General features: G+C 42.5%; 2 protein-coding genes across 2 annotated transcripts; one reads left to right on the top strand and one right to left on the bottom strand.

The window, feature by feature from the left end:
• Positions 1-15,221: 15,221 nt before the first annotated feature.
• On the top strand, positions 15,222-16,113 carry LOC121759112 (probable galacturonosyltransferase 10). The gene has a single exon (XM_042154611.1). It carries the CDS (start codon positions 15,222-15,224, stop codon positions 15,819-15,821), a length of 600 nt encoding a protein of 199 aa, XP_042010545.1. The 3' UTR covers positions 15,822-16,113.
• Positions 16,114-18,504: 2,391 nt separating this feature from the next.
• Positions 18,505-22,135, bottom strand: LOC121757113 (beta-glucuronosyltransferase GlcAT14A-like). Its single transcript, XM_042152603.1, has 4 exons — positions 20,805-22,135; positions 19,773-19,848; positions 19,569-19,684; positions 18,505-19,172 (listed from the first exon to the last, which is right to left on the bottom strand). The coding sequence occupies exons 1-4, from the start codon at positions 21,406-21,408 to the stop codon at positions 18,649-18,651; spliced, it is 1,320 nt and encodes a 439-aa protein (XP_042008537.1). The 5' UTR covers positions 21,409-22,135; the 3' UTR covers positions 18,505-18,648.
• Between the last annotated feature and the right edge of the window lie 3,568 nt (positions 22,136-25,703).

Raw genomic sequence — 25,703 nt, 5'->3', positions numbered from 1 at the left:
ACGGATTGGTGAGACGCGAATCGGCTAATGAGCGGGTCTACAAACCCTCTGGAGATTCACAGGGAGCCGGAATAGGTGCCGGATTAGCAGCAATCAACCGCAGCCGACCACCACCGCCACCCAAATTCTCTGCAACTCCGACCGACAAGAGCAAAATGACGTGCAACCACTGTGGTGGGAAGAAGCACACGGTGGATACATGCTTCCACCTCCATGGATTTCCCGATTGGTGGGAAGACATGAAGAAAAACAGACAGAACCGGAATCGGAGCGGAGGAGGCAGAGCAACGGCGGCAGTGACCGTTGGGGACCGAGCTACCAACACCGAGAACTCGGCGGGCAACGTCGGTCAGACCAGCACGGCGGGGAACGGCGGCGGGCAGCTCCCCGGTCCCAGTCGCCATGGTTTTGTCGCGGCAGGGAACGGCGGCGAGGAGAAGAAAGCCGTCGCATCGGTCTCGGTCGCCAGGGTCTGGTCGGAAGGTAACCCGGCGTCGACGATCACCGGCACCGACGGAACGTCGGCAGAGAGGGAGACAGAATTGAGAGTTGGAGAGGAGAAAGGGGTGGAGGCGCCGAGTAGAATTAGGGTTGACGGGGGTTCTCATATCCCCAAATTCAAAATTCCTAAATTTAAAATTCCCCCCCAGTTTTTTCCTAAATTCAAAATCCCCCACCATAACTCTCCCAAATCCCTCCCCAGGCCCCACGTTTTTCACCCTACCCGAAATCACCCCAATTCCACCACAATATCCAAAATTCACCCCAACTCTTCCAAAAATCCTAAAAATGCCCCAAAATATTCCAAAAATTTCCCCGACAAATCAGACGGTCTGTCCTTTCAACCTAATGTCCCGTGTCACAACTCCTTTAAAGCCTTAGCATTTACCTCATCCACCATTGTCGAACAAAAGGAGAACAAATGGATTTTTGACTGTGGGGCTACTGACACGATCTCCTTCGATCCAAATGACTTCTCCACAATATCTAAACCGACTAAAACCTATGTCCAAACTGCTGGGGGGGATTTAGCTCGAGTCGAGGGGGCAGGCGTTATCAATATTTCTCTAACTCTCCGCCTCTCTAACTGCCTCTTTGTCCCAACTTTCTCACACAAATTATTATCCGTCAGTCATGTGACAAAGGAGTTAAACTGTAAATTACTAATGCAACCTCGTTTTTGCGTGTTACAGGATATCAAGACGGGGACGATAGTTGGGCGTGGCACTGAACGAAGCGGACTGTACTATGTGGATGAGATAGCCCAACAAAGTGCGGCGTTACTAACCCGTGAAGCAACTACAACAAAGACTTGGCTTTTACATCATCGGTTAGGGCACCCTTCTATAGGATATCTGAAATTAATGTTCCCTACGATGCTTTCTAGTGTGCACTCTCTTGATTGCGAAACTTGTCATTTGGCCAAAAGCCATCGTCATTCTTTTAAACTAAATAATACTCGAGTGTCTACCCCATTTTCTCTGATTCACTCTGACGTTTGGGGTCCTGCCCCAATCAATGGGGGTCAGGGTCTCCGTTATTTTCTCCTGTTTATCGATGACTTTTCTCGTATGACTTGGGTCTACTTCTTAAAAAATAAGACTGAGGTTTTTGAAAAATTCACCCAATTCTACAGCATGGTCCAAACCCAGTATAAACAAAATATCCAAGTCTTACGGTCCGACAATGGGGGGGAATATATAAATGCCAACATGAAAACCTTCTTTCTTGACAAAGGGCTTATCCACCAAACTTCTTGTGCATACACACCTGAACAGAATGGGGTAGCAGAACGGAAAAATAGGTATATCCTAGAGATCACCAGGGCTCTCCTCATCGAGTCAAAAATCCCCACATCTTTTTGGCCAGAAGCTATAGCCACCTCTGTGTACCTTATGAACCGTCTTCCAACAGGTATCCTCAACTTCAAAACTCCCATCGATACATTTATCAACCATGAAGTCATACAGAAACCAACCTATCTCACCCTGGAACCGAAAGTCTTTGGTTGTACAGTCTTTGTCCACATCCCAAAACATGACCGTACCAAATTTTCTCCTTGTGCCGTTAAATGTGTTTTTCTCGGGTATGGGGTCAATCAGAAAGGTTACCGGTGCTATGATCCTATAAATAAACACATGTATACTACCATGAACTGTGATTTTGTTGAGGGTGAGTACTACTACAGCCAATCTAGCGGTCAGGGGGAGAGTCAACCACATAGGCCAATTAGCGACCCACTAAATTGGCTATACATCCCAAAGGACACAATCCATCAGCCGGAACCTATACCAGGGGAAACCGAGCAAGGGGGAGATGAGTCAAGGGAAAATGGACCCATCCTTGGCACAGAAATTGATCCAGTCGAGGAAACAAGCCATGCCAACGAGCTATCAAAATCCACTAGTCAGGCCGCAGAGTTTGGAGACATCACCCAACCATCAACTCCGTCTTCGAATCCTGAGGTAAACGATTTTGCTGAACTCAACACAGTTCCTTTAGAAATCACTAACACTGACAGTGGAGGCCAAGAAGGGGACAGTGAGAAGCGGTATGAACTACCACAAAGAAGTACAAGGGGAATCCCTCCCAAAAGATACTCTCCAGATTGGAAAGGAAGGAAAACAAAATATTCAATAGCAAACATTGCTCGAAGACACCTCACAGAGATGGCCCGAGCATTTGAGGTTGCCCTGTATGAAGAAGAAGAAATTCCTCAATCTTTCCAAGAAGCCGTTAAGCACAAACATTGGAGAGAAGCCATGAAGAAGGAAATTGATGCCCTGATCAAAAATGGAGTGGGAAAAATGTAATCTACCAGAAGGGAAGAAACCAGTCGGATGTAGGTGGGTGTTCACCATCAAAAGGCGTGCAGATGGATCAATCGAGAGATATAAGGCGCGATTGGTGGCCAAAGGATATACTCAAGTGTATGGAATTGATTACGACGAAACTTTCTCCCCAGTTGCTAAACTTGACACGATCCGGGCATTATTGTCAGTTGCAGCATGTAAGGATTGGTCGCTACATCAATTTGATGTGACTAATGCATTCCTCCATGGAGAATTAGGTGAAGACAAGGAGGTCTATATGGCAGTTCCACCTGGATTTGAGGCTGAATTTGGTTACGGGCAAGTGTGCAGATTGAAGAAAACTCTATATGGCTTGAAGCAGTCCCCAAGAATCTGGTTTGGAAGATTTTGCCAAGCAATGGTCAAGCATGGGTTCAAACAGAGTCTTTCTGATCATACACTTTTCACAAAAAGGTGAGGAGATAAGATAACTTGTCTTATCATCTATGTCGATGATATGATCATCACAGGGGATGACACAGAAGAAATCAACAACCTCAAGACCAATCTGTTTAAAGAATTTGACATGAAAGATCTCGGCCCCCTAAAATACTTCTTAGGAATAGAAGTGCTCAGATCGAATCATGGAATATTCTTAAGACAGAGAAAATATGTCCTCGACCTGTTGGCAGAAACTGGCCTCTTAGACTGCAAGCCTGCTGACACACCAATGATACCGAATCATGGGCTAAAAATTGTTGAGGGAGCTGAACCTGAAGATCGAGAGAAATATCAAAGGTTAGTTGGGAAATTACTCTATCTGTCACACACCAGGCCAGATATTGCATATGCAGTAGGAATTGTCAGCCAGTTCATGCACCAACCGCAAGAAGAACACATGAACGCGGCCTTACGAATAGTAAGGTACCTCAAAGGCACAACAAATTATGGGGTGTTCTTAAGAAAAGGAAAGGACCTTGAAGTAGATGGCTATACAGATGCTGATTGGGCGAGTAATCCAGTCGATAGAAAGTCAACCGGTGGATACTTTACCTTCATAGGAGGCAACCTAGTTACTTGGAGAAGTAAGAAGCAAAAGGTTGTAGCCTTATCAAGTGCTGAAGCAGAGTTCTGAGGTATCAAGAGTGGACTCATGGAGATCATATGGCTAAGGAGATTACTTACTGAGATCGGTTTTCCCCCAAATCGAAAGAGTAAGTTATTCTGCGACAATAAAGCAGCAATCAGCATATCAGAAAACCCAGTACAACATGACAGAACCAAACACGTTGAAGTCGATCGCCACTTCATCAAAGAAAAATTGGAAGGTGGAGTCATAGAATTCCCGTTTGTTCGATCTGAGGAACAATTGGCCGATATCTTAACCAAAGCAGTGAATCCCAGAATTTTTAGAGAAGTTTTGGCCAAGTTGAACATCGGAGATACCATTGCTCAACTTGAGGGGGAGTGTCAAAAAGAAGAGAAGACGGCTAGTACCAAGTACCCATAACTTGGTAATTGTTATTACAATAAATGAGTGAACTTTCCTAGATACTTTTAATTAGTGGTAGTCTCTAGAGTGATGGAGGTATTTCCTAGAGTTGTAATTCCCCTATAAAAGGGAGCATGAGTAACCTATTCAAATACAACAGAAAAATACAATCTAAGCTATTCTTCTACCTTTGCCACCATGTTCTACCTTCAATACAATGCCTCTCTCGATTACCATCTTTAAGATGGTATCAGAGCAGGTTGCAACACGGTGGGACTCAGAAAATTCTCATCACCGTCCCGGATATACCTTTCCCGGCCCTTTTCTTTTAAACCTGCAAAATCAGAAAAATAGCCATGTCAGAATCTGACTCAGAAGCTACAAACACCAACCAACCACTGATGAATTTCTCAGGGGAGTTCGCTGCCCAATTGGCCGAATTCCTTAGGCAAATCAATATACCACCAAAAGCTCAAGAACAGCCCCTTCCACCCTCAAATCAACCAGAATCATTGGGGGAGATACATCTTCAAACCAAATTGAATGGCGACAATTATTCCCTCTGGACGACCCTGATGGAACACGCAATCGGAGGGAAGGGTCTGTCGTCTCACATCGATGGAGTTACAGATCCTCCTCCAACTAGTGATCCCGGTTATCCGAAATGGAAGCAGAGAGATCATTGCTGCTTCAACTGGATTATAAACAACATCGAAGCCAATCTTGTCAATGAAGTATCACAATACGCAACGGCCCGAGACCTATGGGAGGGTCTGGCCATTACATACGGAAGTGGAACTGATCCGTTCCAAGTTTCGGATCTGCACATGCAAGCATACAACATGAAGCAGGGGAATATGAGCCTTGAAAATTTATGGAATAAATTCCAGAAGCTCTGGATTTCCATCGACGAAATGGATCCAAATCCGATGGATACTCCATCAACTATTCAGAAATACAACAGCAACACTCAGAGGCATAGATTATATCAGTTTCTATGGGCTTTGGATGAAAGATACGATATATTAAAGAGAGAAATCTTAAACAAAGATCCACTTCCCACTGTACAAAGTGCTTACGGATTGGTGAGACGCGAATCGGCTAATGAGCGGGTCTACAAACCCTCTGGAGATTCACAGGGAGCCGGAATAGGTGCCGGATTAGCAGCAATCAACCGCAGCCGACCACCACCGCCACCCAAATTCTCTGCAACTCCGACCGACAAGAGCAAAATGACGTGCAACCACTGTGGTGGGAAGAAGCACACGGTGGATACATGCTTCCACCTCCACGGATTTCCCGATTGGTGGGAAGACATGAAGAAAAACAGACAGAACCGGAATCGGAGCGGAGGAGGCAGAGCAACGGCGGCAGTGACCGTTGGGGACCGAGCTACCAACACCGAGAACTCGGCGGGCAACGTCGGTCAGACCAGCACGGCGGGGAACGGCGGCGGGCAGCTCCCCGGTCCCAATCGCCATGGTTTTGTCGCGGCAGGGAACGGCGGCGAGGAGAAGAAAGCCGTCGCATCGGTCTCGGTCGCCAGGGTCTGGTCGGAAGGTAACCCGGCGTCGACGATCACCGGCACCGACGGAACGTCGGCAGAGAGGGAGACAGAATTGAGAGTTGGAGAGGAGAAAGGGGTGGAGGCGCCGAGTAGAATTAGGGTTGACGGGGGTTCTCATATCCCCAAATTCAAAATTCCTAAATTTAAAATTCCCCCCCAGTTTTTTCCTAAATTCAAAATCCCCCACCATAACTCTCCCAAATCCCTCCCCAGGCCCCACGTTTTTCACCCTACCCGAAATCACCCCAATTCCACCACAATATCCAAAATTCACCCCAACTCTTCCAAAAATCCTAAAAATGCCCCAAAATATTCCAAAAATTTCCCCGACAAATCAGACGGTCTGTCCTTTCAACCTAATGTCCCGTGTCACAACTCCTTTAAAGCCTTAGCATTTACCTCATCCACCATTGTCGAACAAAAGGAGAACAAATGGATTTTTGACTGTGGGGCTACTGACACGATCTCCTTCGATCCAAATGACTTCTCCACAATATCTAAACCGACTAAAACCTATGTCCAAACTGCTGGGGGGGATTTAGCTCGAGTCGAGGGGGCAGGCGTTATCAATATTTCTCTAACTCTCCGCCTCTCTAACTGCCTCTTTGTCCCAACTTTCTCACACAAATTATTATCCGTCAGTCATGTGACAAAGGAGTTAAACTGTAAATTACTAATGCAACCTCGTTTTTGCGTGTTACAGGATATCAAGACGGGGACGATAGTTGGGCGTGGCACTGAACGAAGCGGACTGTACTATGTGGATGAGATAGCCCAACAAAGTGCGGCGTTACTAACCCGTGAAGCAACTACAACAAAGACTTGGCTTTTACATCATCGGTTAGGGCACCCTTCTATAGGATATCTGAAATTAATGTTCCCTACGATGCTTTCTAGTGTGCACTCTCTTGATTGCGAAACTTGTCATTTGGCCAAAAGCCATCGTCATTCTTTTAAACTAAATAATACTCGAGTGTCTACCCCATTTTCTCTGATTCACTCTGACGTTTGGGGTCCTGCCCCAATCAATGGGGGTCAGGGTCTCCGTTATTTTCTCCTGTTTATCGATGACTTTTCTCGTATGACTTGGGTCTACTTCTTAAAAAATAAGACTGAGGTTTTTGAAAAATTCACCCAATTCTACAGCATGGTCCAAACCCAGTATAAACAAAATATCCAAGTCTTACGGTCCGACAATGGGGGGGAATATATAAATGCCAACATGAAAACCTTCTTTCTTGACAAAGGGCTTATCCACCAAACTTCTTGTGCATACACACCTGAACAGAATGGGGTAGCAGAACGGAAAAATAGGTATATCCTAGAGATCACCAGGGCTCTCCTCATCGAGTCAAAAATCCCCACATCTTTTTGGCCAGAAGCTATAGCCACCTCTGTGTACCTTATGAACCGTCTTCCAACAGGTATCCTCAACTTCAAAACTCCCATCGATACATTTATCAACCATGAAGTCATACAGAAACCAACCTATCTCACCCTGGAACCGAAAGTCTTTGGTTGTACAGTCTTTGTCCACATCCCAAAACATGACCGTACCAAATTTTCTCCTTGTGCCGTTAAATGTGTTTTTCTCGGGTATGGGGTCAATCAGAAAGGTTACCGGTGCTATGATCCTATAAATAAACACATGTATACTACCATGAACTGTGATTTTGTTGAGGGTGAGTACTACTACAGCCAATCTAGCGGTCAGGGGGAGAGTCAACCACATAGGCCAATTAGCGACCCACTAAATTGGCTATACATCCCAAAGGACACAATCCATCAGCCGGAACCTATACCAGGGGAAACCGAGCAAGGGGGAGATGAGTCAAGGGAAAATGGACCCATCCTTGGCACAGAAATTGATCCAGTCGAGGAAACAAGCCATGCCAACGAGCTATCAAAATCCACTAGTCAGGCCGCAGAGTTTGGAGACATCACCCAACCATCAACTCCGTCTTCGAATCCTGAGGTAAACGATTTTGCTGAACTCAACACAGTTCCTTTAGAAATCACTAACACTGACAGTGGAGGCCAAGAAGGGGACAGTGAGAAGCGGTATGAACTACCACAAAGAAGTACAAGGGGAATCCCTCCCAAAAGATACTCTCCAGATTGGAAAGGAAGGAAAACAAAATATTCAATAGCAAACATTGCTCGAAGACACCTCACAGAGATGGCCCGAGCATTTGAGGTTGCCCTGTATGAAGAAGAAGAAATTCCTCAATCTTTCCAAGAAGCCGTTAAGCACAAACATTGGAGAGAAGCCATGAAGAAGGAAATTGATGCCCTGATCAAAAATGGAGTGGGAAAAATGTAATCTACCAGAAGGGAAGAAACCAGTCGGATGTAGGTGGGTGTTCACCATCAAAAGGCGTGCAGATGGATCAATCGAGAGATATAAGGCGCGATTGGTGGCCAAAGGATATACTCAAGTGTATGGAATTGATTACGACGAAACTTTCTCCCCAGTTGCTAAACTTGACACGATCCGGGCATTATTGTCAGTTGCAGCATGTAAGGATTGGTCGCTACATCAATTTGATGTGACTAATGCATTCCTCCATGGAGAATTAGGTGAAGACAAGGAGGTCTATATGGCAGTTCCACCTGGATTTGAGGCTGAATTTGGTTACGGGCAAGTGTGCAGATTGAAGAAAACTCTATATGGCTTGAAGCAGTCCCCAAGAATCTGGTTTGGAAGATTTTGCCAAGCAATGGTCAAGCATGGGTTCAAACAGAGTCTTTCTGATCATACACTTTTCACAAAAAGGAGAGGAGATAAGATAACTTGTCTTATCATCTATGTCGATGATATGATCATCACAGGGGATGACACAGAAGAAATCAACAACCTCAAGACCAATCTGTTTAAAGAATTTGACATGAAAGATCTCGGCCCCCTAAAATACTTCTTAGGAATAGAAGTGCTCAGATCGAATCATGGAATATTCTTAAGACAGAGAAAATATGTCCTCGACCTGTTGGCAGAAACTGGCCTCTTAGACTGCAAGCCTGCTGACACACCAATGATACCGAATCATGGGCTAAAAATTGTTGAGGGAGCTGAACCTGAAGATCGAGAGAAATATCAAAGGTTAGTTGGGAAATTACTCTATCTGTCACACACCAGGCCAGATATTGCATATGCAGTAGGAATTGTCAGCCAGTTCATGCACCAACCGCAAGAAGAACACATGAACGCGGCCTTACGAATAGTAAGGTACCTCAAAGGCACAACAAATTATGGGGTGTTCTTAAGAAAAGGAAAGGACCTTGAAGTAGATGGCTATACAGATGCTGATTGGGCGAGTAATCCAGTCGATAGAAAGTCAACCGGTGGATACTTTACCTTCATAGGAGGCAACCTAGTTACTTGGAGAAGTAAGAAGCAAAAGGTTGTAGCCTTATCAAGTGCTGAAGCAGAGTTCTGAGGTATCAAGAGTGGACTCATGGAGATCATATGGCTAAGGAGATTACTTACTGAGATCGGTTTTCCCCCAAATCGAAAGAGTAAGTTATTCTGCGACAATAAAGCAGCAATCAGCATATCAGAAAACCCAGTACAACATGACAGAACCAAACACGTTGAAGTCGATCGCCACTTCATCAAAGAAAAATTGGAAGGTGGAGTCATAGAATTCCCGTTTGTTCGATCTGAGGAACAATTGGCCGATATCTTAACCAAAGCAGTGAATCCCAGAATTTTTAGAGAAGTTTTGGCCAAGTTGAACATCGGAGATACCATTGCTCAACTTGAGGGGGAGTGTCAAAAAGAAGAGAAGACGGCTAGTACCAAGTACCCATAACTTGGTAATTGTTATTACAATAAATGAGTGAACTTTCCTAGATACTTTTAATTAGTGGTAGTCTCTAGAGTGATGGAGGTATTTCCTAGAGTTGTAATTCCCCTATAAAAGGGAGCATGAGTAACCTATTCAAATACAACAGAAAAATACAATCTAAGCTATTCTTCTACCTTTGCCACCATGTTCTACCTTCAATACAATGCCTCTCTCGATTACCATCTTTAAGATGGTATCAGAGCAGGTTGCAACACGGTGGGACTCAGAAAATTCTCATCACCGTCCCGGATATACCTTTCCCGGCCCTTTTCTTTTAAACCTGCAAAATCAGAAAATAGCCATGTCAGAATCTGACTCAGAAGCTACAAACACCAACCAACCACTGATGAATTTCTCAGGGGAGTTCGCTGCCCAATTGGCCGAATTCCTTAGGCAAATCAATATACCACCAAAAGCTCAAGAACAGCCCCTTCCACCCTCAAATCAACCAGAATCATTGGGGGAGATACATCTTCAAACCAAATTGAATGGCGACAATTATTCCCTCTGGACGACCCTGATGGAACACGCAATCGGAGGGAAGGGTCTGTCGTCTCACATCGATGGAGTTACAGATCCTCCTCCAACTAGTGATCCCGGTTATCCGAAATGGAAGCAGAGAGATCATTGCTGCTTCAACTGGATTATAAACAACATCGAAGCCAATCTTGTCAATGAAGTATCACAATACGCAACGGCCCGAGACCTATGGGAGGGTCTGGCCATTACATACGGAAGTGGAACTGATCCGTTCCAAGTTTCGGATCTGCACATGCAAGCATACAACATGAAGCAGGGGAATATGAGCCTTGAAAATTTATGGAATAAATTCCAGAAGCTCTGGATTTCCATCGACGAAATGGATCCAAATCCGATGGATACTCCATCAACTATTCAGAAATACAACAGCAACACTCAGAGGCATAGATTATATCAGTTTCTATGGGCTTTGGATGAAAGATACGATATATTAAAGAGAGAAATCTTAAACAAAGATCCACTTCCCACTGTACAAAGTGCTTACGGATTGGTGAGACGCGAATCGGCTAATGAGCGGGTCTACAAACCCTCTGGAGATTCACAGGGAGCCGGAATAGGTGCCGGATTAGCAGCAATCAACCGCAGCCGACCACCACCGCCACCCAAATTCTCTGCAACTCCGACCGACAAGAGCAAAATGACGTGCAACCACTGTGGTGGGAAGAAGCACACGGTGGATACATGCTTCCACCTCCACGGATTTCCCGATTGGTGGGAAGACATGAAGAAAAACAGACAGAACCGGAATCGGAGCGGAGGAGGCAGAGCAACGGCGGCAGTGACCGTTGGGGACCGAGCTACCAACACCGAGAACTCGGCGGGCAACGTCGGTCAGACCAGCACGGCGGGGAACGGCGGCGGGCAGCTCCCCGGTCCCAGTCGCCATGGTTTTGTCGCGGCAGGGAACGGCGGCGAGGAGAAGAAAGCCGTCGCATCGGTCTCGGTCGCCAGGGTCTGGTCGGAAGGTAACCCGGCGTCGACGATCACCGGCACCGACGGAACGTCGGCAGAGAGGGAGACAGAATTGAGAGTTGGAGAGGAGAAAGGGGTGGAGGCGCCGAGTAGAATTAGGGTTGACGGGGGTTCTCATATCCCCAAATTCAAAATTCCTAAATTTAAAATTCCCCCCCAGTTTTTTCCTAAATTCAAAATCCCCCACCATAACTCTCCCAAATCCCTCCCCAGGCCCCACGTTTTTCACCCTACCCGAAATCACCCCAATTCCACCACAATATCCAAAATTCACCCCAACTCTTCCAAAAATCCTAAAAATGCCCCAAAATATTCCAAAAATTTCCCCGACAAATCAGACGGTCTGTCCTTTCAACCTAATGTCCCGTGTCACAACTCCTTTAAAGCCTTAGCATTTACCTCATCCACCATTGTCGAACAAAAGGAGAACAAATGGATTTTTGACTGTGGGGCTACTGACACGATCTCCTTCGATCCAAATGACTTCTCCACAATATCTAAACCGACTAAAACCTATGTCCAAACTGCTGGGGGGGATTTAGCTCGAGTCGAGGGGGCAGGCGTTATCAATATTTCTCTAACTCTCCGCCTCTCTAACTGCCTCTTTGTCCCAACTTTCTCACACAAATTATTATCCGTCAGTCATGTGACAAAGGAGTTAAACTGTAAATTACTAATGCAACCTCGTTTTTGCGTGTTACAGGATATCAAGACGGGGACGATAGTTGGGCGTGGCACTGAACGAAGCGGACTGTACTATGTGGATGAGATAGCCCAACAAAGTGCGGCGTTACTAACCCGTGAAGCAACTACAACAAAGACTTGGCTTTTACATCATCGGTTAGGGCACCCTTCTATAGGATATCTGAAATTAATGTTCCCTACGATGCTTTCTAGTGTGCACTCTCTTGATTGCGAAACTTGTCATTTGGCCAAAAGCCATCGTCATTCTTTTAAACTAAATAATACTCGAGTGTCTACCCCATTTTCTCTGATTCACTCTGACGTTTGGGGTCCTGCCCCAATCAATGGGGGTCAGGGTCTCCGTTATTTTCTCCTGTTTATCGATGACTTTTCTCGTATGACTTGGGTCTACTTCTTAAAAATAAGACTGAGGTTTTTGAAAAATTCACCCAATTCTACAGCATGGTCCAAACCCAGTATAAACAAAATATCCAAGTCTTACGGTCCGACAATGGGGGGGAATATATAAATGCCAACATGAAAACCTTCTTTCTTGACAAAGGGCTTATCCACCAAACTTCTTGTGCATACACACCTGAACAGAATGGGGTAGCAGAACGGAAAAATAGGTATATCCTAGAGATCACCAGGGCTCTCCTCATCGAGTCAAAAATCCCCACATCTTTTTGGCCAGAAGCTATAGCCACCTCTGTGTACCTTATGAACCGTCTTCCAACAGGTATCCTCAACTTCAAAACTCCCATCGATACATTTATCAACCATGAAGTCATACAGAAACCAACCTATCTCACCCTGGAACCGAAAGTCTTTGGTTGTACAGTCTTTGTCCACATCCCAAAACATGACCGTACCAAATTTTCTCCTTGTGCCGTTAAATGTGTTTTTCTCGGGTATGGGGTCAATCAGAAAGGTTACCGGTGCTATGATCCTATAAATAAACACATGTATACTACCATGAACTGTGATTTTGTTGAGGGTGAGTACTACTACAGCCAATCTAGCGGTCAGGGGGAGAGTCAACCACATAGGCCAATTAGCGACCCACTAAATTGGCTATACATCCCAAAGGACACAATCCATCAGCCGGAACCTATACCAGGGGAAACCGAGCAAGGGGGAGATGAGTCAAGGGAAAATGGACCCATCCTTGGCACAGAAATTGATCCAGTCGAGGAAACAAGCCATGCCAACGAGCTATCAAAATCCACTAGTCAGGCCGCAGAGTTTGGAGACATCACCCAACCATCAACTCCGTCTTCGAATCCTGAGGTAAACGATTTTGCTGAACTCAACACAGTTCCTTTAGAAATCACTAACACTGACAGTGGAGGCCAAGAAGGGGACAGTGAGAAGCGGTATGAACTACCACAAAGAAGTACAAGGGGAATCCCTCCCAAAAGATACTCTCCAGATTGGAAAGGAAGGAAAACAAAATATTCAATAGCAAACATTGCTCGAAGACACCTCACAGAGATGGCCCGAGCATTTGAGGTTGCCCTGTATGAAGAAGAAGAAATTCCTCAATCTTTCCAAGAAGCCGTTAAGCACAAACATTGGAGAGAAGCCATGAAGAAGGAAATTGATGCCCTGATCAAAAATGGAGTGGGAAAAATGTAATCTACCAGAAGGGAAGAAACCAGTCGGATGTAGGTGGGTGTTCACCATCAAAAGGCGTGCAGATGGATCAATCGAGAGATATAAGGCGCGATTGGTGGCCAAAGGATATACTCAAGTGTATGGAATTGATTACGACGAAACTTTCTCCCCAGTTGCTAAACTTGACACGATCCGGGCATTATTGTCAGTTGCAGCATGTAAGGATTGGTCGCTACATCAATTTGATGTGACTAATGCATTCCTCCATGGAGAATTAGGTGAAGACAAGGAGGTCTATATGGCAGTTCCACCTGGATTTGAGGCTGAATTTGGTTACGGGCAAGTGTGCAGATTGAAGAAAACTCTATATGGCTTGAAGCAGTCCCCAAGAATCTGGTTTGGAAGATTTTGCCAAGCAATGGTCAAGCATGGGTTCAAACAGAGTCTTTCTGATCATACACTTTTCACAAAAAGGAGAGGAGATAAGATAACTTGTCTTATCATCTATGTCGATGATATGATCATCACAGGGGATGACACAGAAGAAATCAACAACCTCAAGACCAATCTGTTTAAAGAATTTGACATGAAAGATCTCGGCCCCCTAAAATACTTCTTAGGAATAGAAGTGCTCAGATCGAATCATGGAATATTCTTAAGACAGAGAAAATATGTCCTCGACCTGTTGGCAGAAACTGGCCTCTTAGACTGCAAGCCTGCTGACACACCAATGATACCGAATCATGGGCTAAAAATTGTTGAGGGAGCTGAACCTGAAGATCGAGAGAAATATCAAAGGTTAGTTGGGAAATTACTCTATCTGTCACACACCAGGCCAGATATTGCATATGCAGTAGGAATTGTCAGCCAGTTCATGCACCAACCGCAAGAAGAACACATGAACGCGGCCTTACGAATAGTAAGGTACCTCAAAGGCACAACAAATTATGGGGTGTTCTTAAGAAAAGGAAAGGACCTTGAAGTAGATGGCTATACAGATGCTGATTGGGCGAGTAATCCAGTCGATAGAAAGTCAACCGGTGGATACTTTACCTTCATAGGAGGCAACCTAGTTACTTGGAGAAGTAAGAAGCAAAAGGTTGTAGCCTTATCAAGTGCTGAAGCAGAGTTCTGAGGTATCAAGAGTGGACTCATGGAGATCATATGGCTAAGGAGATTACTTACTGAGATCGGTTTTCCCCCAAATCGAAAGAGTAAGTTATTCTGCGACAATAAAGCAGCAATCAGCATATCAGAAAACCCAGTACAACATGACAGAACCAAACACGTTGAAGTCGATCGCCACTTCATCAAAGAAAAATTGGAAGGTGGAGTCATAGAATTCCCGTTTGTTCGATCTGAGGAACAATTGGCCGATATCTTAACCAAAGCAGTGAATCCCAGAATTTTTAGAGAAGTTTTGGCCAAGTTGAACATCGGAGATACCATTGCTCAACTTGAGGGGGAGTGTCAAAAAGAAGAGAAGACGGCTAGTACCAAGTACCCATAACTTGGTAATTGTTATTACAATAAATGAGTGAACTTTCCTAGATACTTTTAATTAGTGGTAGTCTCTAGAGTGATGGAGGTATTTCCTAGAGTTGTAATTCCCCTATAAAAGGGAGCATGAGTAACCTATTCAAATACAACAGAAAAATACAATCTAAGCTATTCTTCTACCTTTGCCACCATGTTCTACCTTCAATACAATGCCTCTCTCGATTACCATCTTTAAGATCTACATCCCCGAAGTCTTTCCCGCCCTAAAGAAGGTGGTGTTTCTCGACGACGACGTCGTGGTGCAGAAAGATCTCTCGCCTCTGTTCTCGCTCAACCTGAACGGAAACGTCAATGGTGCGGTCGAGACGTGCATGGAGACATTCCATAGATACCACAAGTACTTAAACTACTCCCACCCTCTCATCCGCGAGCACTTCGACCCCGACGCCTACGGCTGGGCGTTCGGGATGAACGTGTTCGACTTGGACGAATGGAGGAGAAGGAACGTCACCGGCATCTACCACTACTGGCAGGAGAAGAACGTCGATAGGACTCTCTGGAAACTCGGCACCCTCCCTCCCGGTCTGCTGACCTTCTACGGATTGACCCAGCCTTTGAGCCCTTCATGGCACGTGCTGGGCTTGGGCTACACGAACATCGATCCACACTTGATCGAGAAGGGAGCGGTCCTTCACTTCAACGGGAACTCGAAGCCTTGGTTGAAGATTGGGATGGAGAAATACAAGCCCCTTTGGGATAGATTCCTCGATTACAGTCATCCGGTGATGCAGCAGTGCAACGTCCGTTAGGTTCGGTTTCGAGAATCGGAACCTCCCTACACTGGGATGGATAGAAGCCCCCTTGCTGGGGTAAGTTAATTGAGAAACAGCATTTAGTTTCTTGTTAAATTAATCTGTCTCTGCTTTGCCCAAGAATTGTTGCTATAGATATTTCTCATATTAATCTCAATCTCTTTGCTGGGATAGTTTTAAACTGTGTCCAGATTTTACGAGGGAAAGCGTATCTGATACTTGAAGGGAAGATCAACCAACCCGAGTGAGCTTTTTATCCTAAAACCAACTGGTGATAAGAGGAGTGACTCAATAGGTATTTAAGTTGATTTCTTTCTACTTCGCATTTTCAATGTCGAGCAACTCACATGTGAATATCTCAACCGAGCTCGTAATAAGTAGGTCCAAATACTAATGTGGAACAAACAAGGATATGCAAAACATTCAAGAAATCCCTTAAAAACTAAAACTCAGTCTCCTCTGTTTCTTCCTTGTCTTCACTTTCATCAGCATCTCTAACATCTTTTTCTTCTGCACTTCTCTCAGCAGCTCCTTTTCGTCCCGCAACATCGGTATGCCGGTGTTCATTTCCATCCTCCGCATTCTCGTCTCCCGGCTGCTCAATCTCTTGTTCTCGCCCGCCCTCCGTCTTCCTATCTGAGGCCTCGGCCAGCTCTTCCACCGAGGCACGAGTTTGCTCCGCGCTCGAGTTTCTGAGTGCACTATCCGCCATTGTCGAATCTACGTCGCTCTTCCTCACTTGCGCTTGCTTCCCAACCGATCTCCATCTCCTCCCCTTAGCCCGCCTCAGATATCCGCGCTTCCCTCTGAATCTACGAGTGCTTCCCCGCACCTCCGGTTCCCGATCATCCGCGCCATCTTCCCTCCCTCTCGTCGCTTCATTTTCCGAGCTCGTGTCGTTCGTCGCCTCTGTTTCTGCCGACGCACTCTTCCCCCCTCCACTCCCCGTCGCGTCCGCCTCCGCCACTGTCGCATTCAATCCAACGCCATTCGCCAGGCGAAGGCTCAGATCCTCGATTTCGCCTTCCTTCCGCCTCACCTCCTCCTTGAGAGCCTCAACCTGAAGGCGGCTCTGGTCATTCATCTGTGCATACTTCTCCTGGAAGGCCGACTCGACCACCCTCTGCTCCTCTCTCAGAGACGAAATCATCGACCGCATCTCCGACACCTTCGTGCCGAGCTCCGCCGAGGCTCGCCATGTTCATCCGCCTTCCTCCTCGTCTCCACCACACGCTCCCTCTCCTTCTGCAAGAGGAGATGGAGGGAGAGGATTTGATCATCCTTTTCGTTGATCATGAGAGAAAAAGAGCTCCTCTCTCTAAGCCTGTGAATTCCCATTAGGCCAAGAATTCCACATCCAAAAACACAACATACAATTGCCATTACTATGTATGCATTGCTCCATCTCCTTCTGTAGCTGTGGCTGTGGCTGTGAGTTCCCTTCATCCTCTCTCTCTCTCTCTTTACAAAAGGGATTGGGAGATGAGTATTGATGGTTTTAGGGGGAAAGATGGCATAATTAATGTGTTGCTTCTTCTCATGACAAAAAGGCCTTTACTCAGACAGTCAGCTCATGCATTTCTAGAGAGAGAGAGGCACAGTTATACATGCATTTTGTGTATGTGAAGTGGCGGAGAAAGCAAGGAGTAGAGGGCGTAGATTCAGGTCATTTTTTTTGGTTATATTCTTCTAATTTGTAGTATAAAAATAGATGGGATTTATTTAGTTTAGAATTTGTGTGTTGTCTTGATAGAAAAAATTATTGAAAATGTTGATTTTGCTATAGAAAAAATGAACTAACTCGCTTATCTCGAACATCTAGATTTTCTTAATATGGGACTAAGGAAGTATTAAATGAAATAACTCACTTATCTTGGAGTATTATGTAATATTGAATTTTAAATATTTATCTAAATTTAAAAATAATGTAATTTAAATAAATGTATGAAATGGAAGATTAATACTCCCTTCGTCAGTGAAATATCGTCCAGTTTTGTCATTTTGGTACGTCCGCGAAATGTTGTCCACTTTGCTTTTTTCCATTTTTGGTAAATGCACACTTCCACTAACTCATTACCCTCACATTCTATTATAAAACTAATATATAAATGTGGGGCCTATATTTCACTAACTTTTTCCACTCACTTTTCTTCATATTTCTTAAAACTAGTGCCGAATCAAACATGGACAATATTTTGCGGCAGGATAATGAATTGAAAAAGTAAATGACTGGACTATGAGCATGGATGTCTAGTTGTATTTCTATGGATATTGGTGTCATTAAAAAAGTAAATGAATGGACTATGAGCATAGATGTCTAGTTGTATTTCTATGGATATTGGTGTCTAGTAATGTTTGAGATTCTGACATGACACATATATTGTAAAAGTTGTTTAAAATTTTGTGTATGCGTTTTAAATGGCCTAATAGGTGCAATTAGTATGTAAGTGTAAAAAATTAAATGAGATTCATTACCAAAAATCAGATGACTTTTTTTATCACTTGGATGAGCCAAAAGTAGGTTGTTCCCACATAGAAATGGTTAAATATTTTTTTACATTCTTTATTATTTTTTCGTGATTATATTTGATTAGCAGTATTTCACAACAACAATATAGCTGCAAAGAACCATACACAAGACTATTGAAGCAAAAAAAAACGAGATTCATGAAAATCAAAATTCAAGCACAACAATAAAACCCATTTCTCAATTAAAGTCGAACAAAATTCTACATCCTACATTTCCTATCAACAATCAATGTACATCTTTCATCTTGTTAGAGAGAAACACCTTGCTTAGAAAAATCGCAAACAGCTTCTCATCTCAATCCCTGCTTTGATTCAAACACTGCTTACTTCGAAAATCATCAGACAACAATGTCTTCATGAGCCCCAGCAGCCTCTGCGCCCCGGGGCCAGGCCTAAAAACCGAGTCATCGCCTCTCACCAGGCAAGGATCGGCCCCGCCTTCCGAGCTCCCCACGCACCACGCCCCGGGGGCGAAACGGTCCGTCCGGCCGAGCAGCTCCCGGTCGATCTTGTCGAGAACCGGATCGTCCTTGTGGAACTTCCTGGCGAAAGGCGAGCTGCTGTTCACCATCTTGCTGAAGTCCCTCATCGTTAAGGACCTCGGGTGCTGCTTCGGAGGCGTGTCCCACGCGATGTAGTGGAGGTCGTGGCTTATGGAGGTGCCTTGGAACTCCTCGGTGTTGCAAAGGACCGTGTGGAAGTAGCCCTCCGGAGATGAAACGAAGTTCGTGTAGTACATGAGGATCGTCCGGGGGAGATTTTCCCACCCCCATATGCTGTACTCCATGAACGAGCGAGTTAGAACCACCCAAGCCGACCCTGCGTAAAAAGCAATACGAAGAATACTCAAAAATCTGTGTAACAATGTTATCAAAAATTCGTAAATATATGACCGTTTTATGATTTTGGTCCAAAACATTATGTTTGGTAGCTTCACATCCAGAACTTATGAAATCGGTCCTTTTTTTGCCTTTTTTTGGACGGTCAAACAGAATTCTGGTTGACCGTTAGTTTTTTACTCCGTCCAAAAAAGGAAAAAAAAGGACCGATCTCATAAGTTCGTGATAAGAAGGTACCAAAGATAATGTTTTGCACCAAAATCGTAAATCAACCATATGTTTATGACTTATTTTGGACTTAAGTCATCTGTTTCAAGAATTTACAATTGCGTATAAATCGTGTAAGGGCATAAATATGTAGGATGGAAAAACGCACCGGTGAACAACTTAAAAGATGTAGGGAGAGAGCGGCGCTGAGTGGTCCAGGCAATGTCGGATTTTTTAGACAAGTACAGACCAGGATCGATTATGATAGGCTTCGCTCGCTGGTTCCTGAAAAAGTATGATAACGAAAGGTCATCTTTTAGTTGCATCAAACGTGTCACGCTATAGCCATTCTCTCGAGTGTTTAGATACTTACAGCTTCCAGCCGTAGATCTGTGTGTGCTCGATAAAGTTGAGATTCCGAGACAGGTTCGAGAAAACATAAAGCATATCTGCACAATGAATAAAAGCTTCAATATCTTCAAGACAAGAGTTTCACAAATAGAAGAGTCGGTGATAATGTCAATTGGAAGACACGGAGCATAACGTTGTCCACAAAAAAATCGAACTTTATGCTGTTTTCGACATAATATAACAAGCCCTTATTTCAAAATTTCAATACGAAAAACCAAAGAAAGCACTTATTGCTTAATAAAAATCAACAATTTCTGCATAGTTATGACTAAGTTATGAACAATTTGTTCTCAGTTTCAGTAGCAGTAGTTTCCGATAACGACACAATCTATCAATACATACTATTTCGAGAAAAGGTGGACAGAGACAACTCATAGGATGGAGCTTTTCTTCAAATGCTTAAGACTTTAACCGACATTCGATTCTATGTTGTGTCACATGTTCGAGCTGTAGGTAAAGCATTAATGACAATGAAATGCATCACCTAATTCACCGATGTGGAAATGGTCCCGAATCATAAGCTTGATTCAAATTTTGTTCACAATTGCTAAAAGAATCCAAAGCTTTATCAATTCTTACGAGCCAATGTTCATATACGGCTAAACTTAACCAAACTATCGACTTAAACAAGTAAACAAATAGAATTTCTAGAAGGCAGTTTCTCCTATCCAACTACATGTCTAGACTCGTGTATGATAACATGCTCGATAGTTCGAAGAAATTCAGAAAAAACAAACTGCTCTCAAAATATCTAAGAATAGTTGAATGCAATGTTGAACTGCCAAAGTAAGCCAATTACTACTAGAGCTCGTAAAACGTATAATAGCAAGTCTCCCTTTCGTACACTTCATAGTCACGAGATCAGAAGAGAAACAAGCTCGACCCTTTTTGAAATTTTACATCTTATGACCTAGCAACATTTCCAAAAGCACAAAAGCATGAAGAATACACAAGAATATCGCGATAATTGAGGTGAACAAGGCGGAGAACTCACCATCTTGAGTCACGAGAGGATAATCGGAAGCACTCAGATTGATAAACCAATCCCAATTCAAGCTCTCCTTCAGCAGAATGGCTACAGCTTGGAGAGTACAAGCAATCATAGTAGGACCTTTGTACGTCACCAAATTCGACTGAGCCATCACGCGCACATTCTCCACAGTGCTAAACGTCGGGTCATTCTTCACTGATATAGTCAAATTCAGCCTCTCTCTTGCGGGAGCCTCGAGATCCATGTGAAGAATATACTGATTCCTGGGATGATACACGGCCTGCAACGTCCTCAGCATCCTCTGGCTGTCGCCCTTCGTCCCTGAAATCAGATAAGCAAGCCTTGGAGGTTCGGCTTCAGCAACCTCAGTCAATTCCAAAGACTTCCTCATCTCAGATTCTATGAAATACCCCTCTGCCTTCTCCGCAGCATCCTCAAACGACTTAGTATCGAATTGCAACTGATCCCGGCCATTTTGAGATGAATAGAGCCCGAAAATGGTGCCGGTCAACAAAGTGATCGACACGAGCAAGTTCACAAAGAATGGCATTTTCCATCTTCTATCACTAAACATCCTTCCTGAATGAGGATTGCCATTTTTCCTCATGCTCAATTCTTGTAACACTCTCCACTTTTTCAAGAAAAACCACAACTTTTATCTATGATTCTCAAAGCTCTATTCTTTAATGAAAAATGCTATAAATAAACAGCTTCAAGATTCCCCAAATCTCCACCCACAAAAGACCTACCTTTTCTTCAAAGGGCCCCTTTGAAATGTGGCCAAAATAAATCAAGAAAACGGAGTAGAAATACCAAGAAACAAACTAAGTTCTAAATTGAATTTACCCCCAAAATTGAAAAAACCAAACCCTCTACCTCAGCAACAACTTCTCCTAGATCCAACCACTTATAAATAATAAAACAGAGATACAAAATGGGCCTCCCCCAAGATTCAATCTTTCCAACAAAGAATTCCTAAAAATGTACAAACAAATAAAAATCTTGATATTGCACCAAGCAAGAACCTCCCCACTTCAAAAAACAGCTAAAAAGATGCAATCTTTGGATCAAATGAAGTGTAATTATAAAAGAATATCTTACTATGATTGAGGTGCTATGCTAGAAATGAAAGAAAGTAGAGCTGCTGCCGTTGTAAGAGTCCGACAGGAAAGAGTAAAGTTGGGTGAAAGAGAGAGAGAGGAGAGGGCCGTACAGGTTGCTTAAGAGTTGGGTTTTGAGTTTAATAATTAACAGCATAATTATTAAATTGAATGGGTTCGATTAAATTTATGCAGCTTCTATAATGGTAAAGTATGACAAAATTGGAAGGTTATTAATTGTCATTGAAATTGACAAATTACCTGACAAACGTTGATAGCACGGGAGGCTTCTATTTTTCTTGCTTCGACCGTTTGCTATTGTTTTATCCAATAATAAATAGCCTTGTTTTTTAGAAATTGATTTGTCTATTTTATATACTCCATTTGTCATAGATACAATACTAGTACTAAGAAGGATTTTAACACTTTTTTACTTTGGTGAAATGGTTATTGGAATTTAATAGAAAATGAAAAATTTATTAGATTGGACATAGTGAAAAATATCTAGCTGAATTAATTAACATTAATTTTAATTGTGTAGAACATAATTTTATATCAAAAGAAAATCATTAGCTGAATTAATTAAACATTAACTTTTATTGTCCCATAATTATATTAATATCATTTAATGTAAGCTTATAATATACTCCCTAAACTTATTTAAAAATAGATCATATTTGTCATTTTGGAATGTCCCTTAAAAATAGATTAATTCTATTTAAGGAATTTTTTCTTTATAATGAGGTGGGTCTCATTCAGCACTAAGAGCATCCACATCCGTGCTCTTTGGCAAGAGCATGGATGTGGGCCCGTACCTGCTTTTGTTACTTTTTTACTATATGTTCTTCCTCAAGAGCACAACACCCACATCTATGCTCTTCTGCAAGGACATGCTCAAGGGTCCCACCATTCCATTATTTAATTTAAATACTTCAATTACTAAAAATACATTAAAATATAAAAATTACATAATTAAATCCTAAAAAATAAAAATTACAAACTTAAAATCCTAAAAATTAAAAATTACATAATTAAAATTCAAAAAAAATATACATAATTAAAATCCTAAAAAATAAAAAATAAATAATTAAAGGCTAAAAAATACCCACGTGGAAGACTATTCCTCTGGCCCTATCCCCAATGTTCTTCGGAGACTTCGTATCATTGCCAAATGTGAATCAAGTTGCTCGGGGGTCATATTTGACTTATCGGTCAAATTGAGTTGGGCCTAAAGGGTCCACAACAAGTTGGTGGGGGGTTGAGGTGGCACAAAGGGAGCGGGAGCGGGTGGAGTCTCGGCGCAACGGCGGTTGGCCGTCGCCTTTTTCCTTCCTTGCGGCCGGCGTTGGGAACTGCTTCGGCAAGCTGGCTAGCCATCTCATCCTCGCCGGCGTCGGATAGGGATACCGACCTCGACCGTTTGCTGAAATTTTAATTGTGGAAGTGGGGGTATTTATAGATGAAAATAGAGGATCTGTGACGGTCTTGCCCTGGATCTGAAATCACAGTGGACATATTGGGACATTCGGGTCAAATCATATTGGGACCTTCGGGTCAAATCACAGTGGGACCTTCGGGTCAAATCATATTGGGACCTTCGGGGTCAAATCACAGTGGGACCTTCGGGTCAATCATATTGGAAATCCCAGACAGATATCAGGCCTGATTTGTCACAGAATAATAAAAAGGAAAATAGAGGCATGTGCATATAGATATGAAACTGTTGATGATATTTAATGTTTAAATAGAGGCATGTGCATATAGATATGAAACTGTTGATGATATTTAATGTTTATGGTTATGTGTGTTGATGTAGAATATTTGTAAATAAGCTATAAATGATGGATTTTGTAAATATGGGATTTGGATGGTGATGTAATTAGTATATGATTTCTTTACTTAAATTTGTAATTGTTTATTATAAGTATATATGCAAAAGAGAGGTTGGGGTGTGACAGTATTTTTTTGTGATGTTTTTTTTTATTTTCTACAACTATCATACACAAAAAATTTCATGTTATATACTTCATTACTTAACTTATTTCGAAAATTATTCATAATTCATAGTATTAAGTAGTATATACATATATCTAGTTTCTATATCATCTAATTAAATCTATCTCATTACTCATTCCCCTCGCATTATAATAATATCATAACTTTCAGCTACGACGACATCAAATAATACCTTACAATTGTTACTAGAGAATTGGACCCCTAAACTTCAAAATCATGCATCCACCACTGTCTAAGTGTAATATGTTTTCCCAAATGACTGGGTGGAGATCGAAAGCATGGTCGAGTATGCAACTTTGCAAGCGAATCCCCTTCTATAAAGGCGCCATGCTGTACAAACATACATGCACGTTATAATGCTTCTAATCGGGAGTCTTTCTAGGATCTCTAACGTCACCTCTCACGGTAGATTTGTAAACAAACCTTCCTTCATTATTACAAAAAAAATATTAGGTTAGGTGAAGAGAAAACTATTCTTGTAATTCAATTTATAATACTGATATTCATCATAATAGGGTTTGATTAGTATCAAGAAAACCTAATGCTCTTGTAAAGGCTTGCTGTAACAAATTTCCATTGCTTCTTCTTCTTCTTCTAGCTAGTTTACACATAACCGTAATTCCCAACTATGTATAAATATGGATATCTTGTTCTAGATATGGATGAATAATCATCTATATTTATTTCTTGTTTTTTTTACACGTATTGTGAAAATATTAGATGGATTTGATACTGAGAAAAAATCGGAATCTAAGAAGTTTTAGATGAGAGGAACGTGAGTTAGAGTGAATAATAGGAAATTAATGTAATTTGTGGGAAGTCAAATGTAGCCATATATTTTTGTTGTAGCTTGTTTCCAATCGGTGCCACTAAAGTTTATGAAAGTAATTTGCTTGGTGTTGCATGAAATGCTAGAATGTATGTATTGTGGAGAGATTTCATTAATGTAATTTGTGGGAAGTCAAAGTTGGGGATTAATTGTATAACGTGGTGAGTTACAATTATTTAGTTGAATAATTAACATTACATAGTTATACAAAAAAGTGATACTTGAATAATTAACATTATATAGTTGAAAGACTACCATATCCATATGTCACTACTATATAAACAAGTCGCCATTTTCCAAAATATTGAGTGGGAGTTCATGATGAATTGTATTGAACTTTGGTTTGTTGAAGGTATATTCTTTTACCCAAGAATTTGTATCTCCATTGTTCTTCATCTTCCAAATAGCAATATGCAATTGATCTAAATAATCAAATACACGTAGTTGATTCTCCAAAACACTTAGCTTATAAGAATACACATTATTTCGTTTTTATAGATCGATATAACATTGCTAAAGAGATCAGTTTCAATATCAAGGCTACACACGCCCCAAGAGATTCATCTCTATTATATCATATGCCAACTAGTAAAAATTTCCATTCGAATACGATGCAAGCTCTATGTAGGAATGCCCGAATCTCCTTCGATACCTCTCCACGCCTCTCCTCCTCCTCCTCCTCCTCCCCCTAGAGTGTATAAATAATATGACCAAGATCTAGATTCCTGATATCCGCATATAATCGAGTGTATAAATAATATGACCAAGATCTAGATTCCTCATATCCGCATATAATCCTATATTGTCCGTTTATTTTACTTAATCCAAATCTAAATCCATATATGACTCTAAAGCTAAATAATGTACTATTTAAAGATATACGCCTAGGCCTAGGCATAAGCTTAGGCAGAGGAAGCGTGATATACTCACGAGTCATCGAATTGACTATGAAAAGAT

The sequence above is a fragment of the Salvia splendens genome, chromosome 12 (genome assembly GCF_004379255.2).
Source record: "Salvia splendens isolate huo1 chromosome 12, SspV2, whole genome shotgun sequence".
Taxonomy (NCBI): Eukaryota; Viridiplantae; Streptophyta; class Magnoliopsida; order Lamiales; family Lamiaceae; genus Salvia; species Salvia splendens.
The sequence above is the reverse complement of the archived record's forward strand: the minus strand, read 5'-3'. Positions and strand labels throughout refer to the sequence as shown.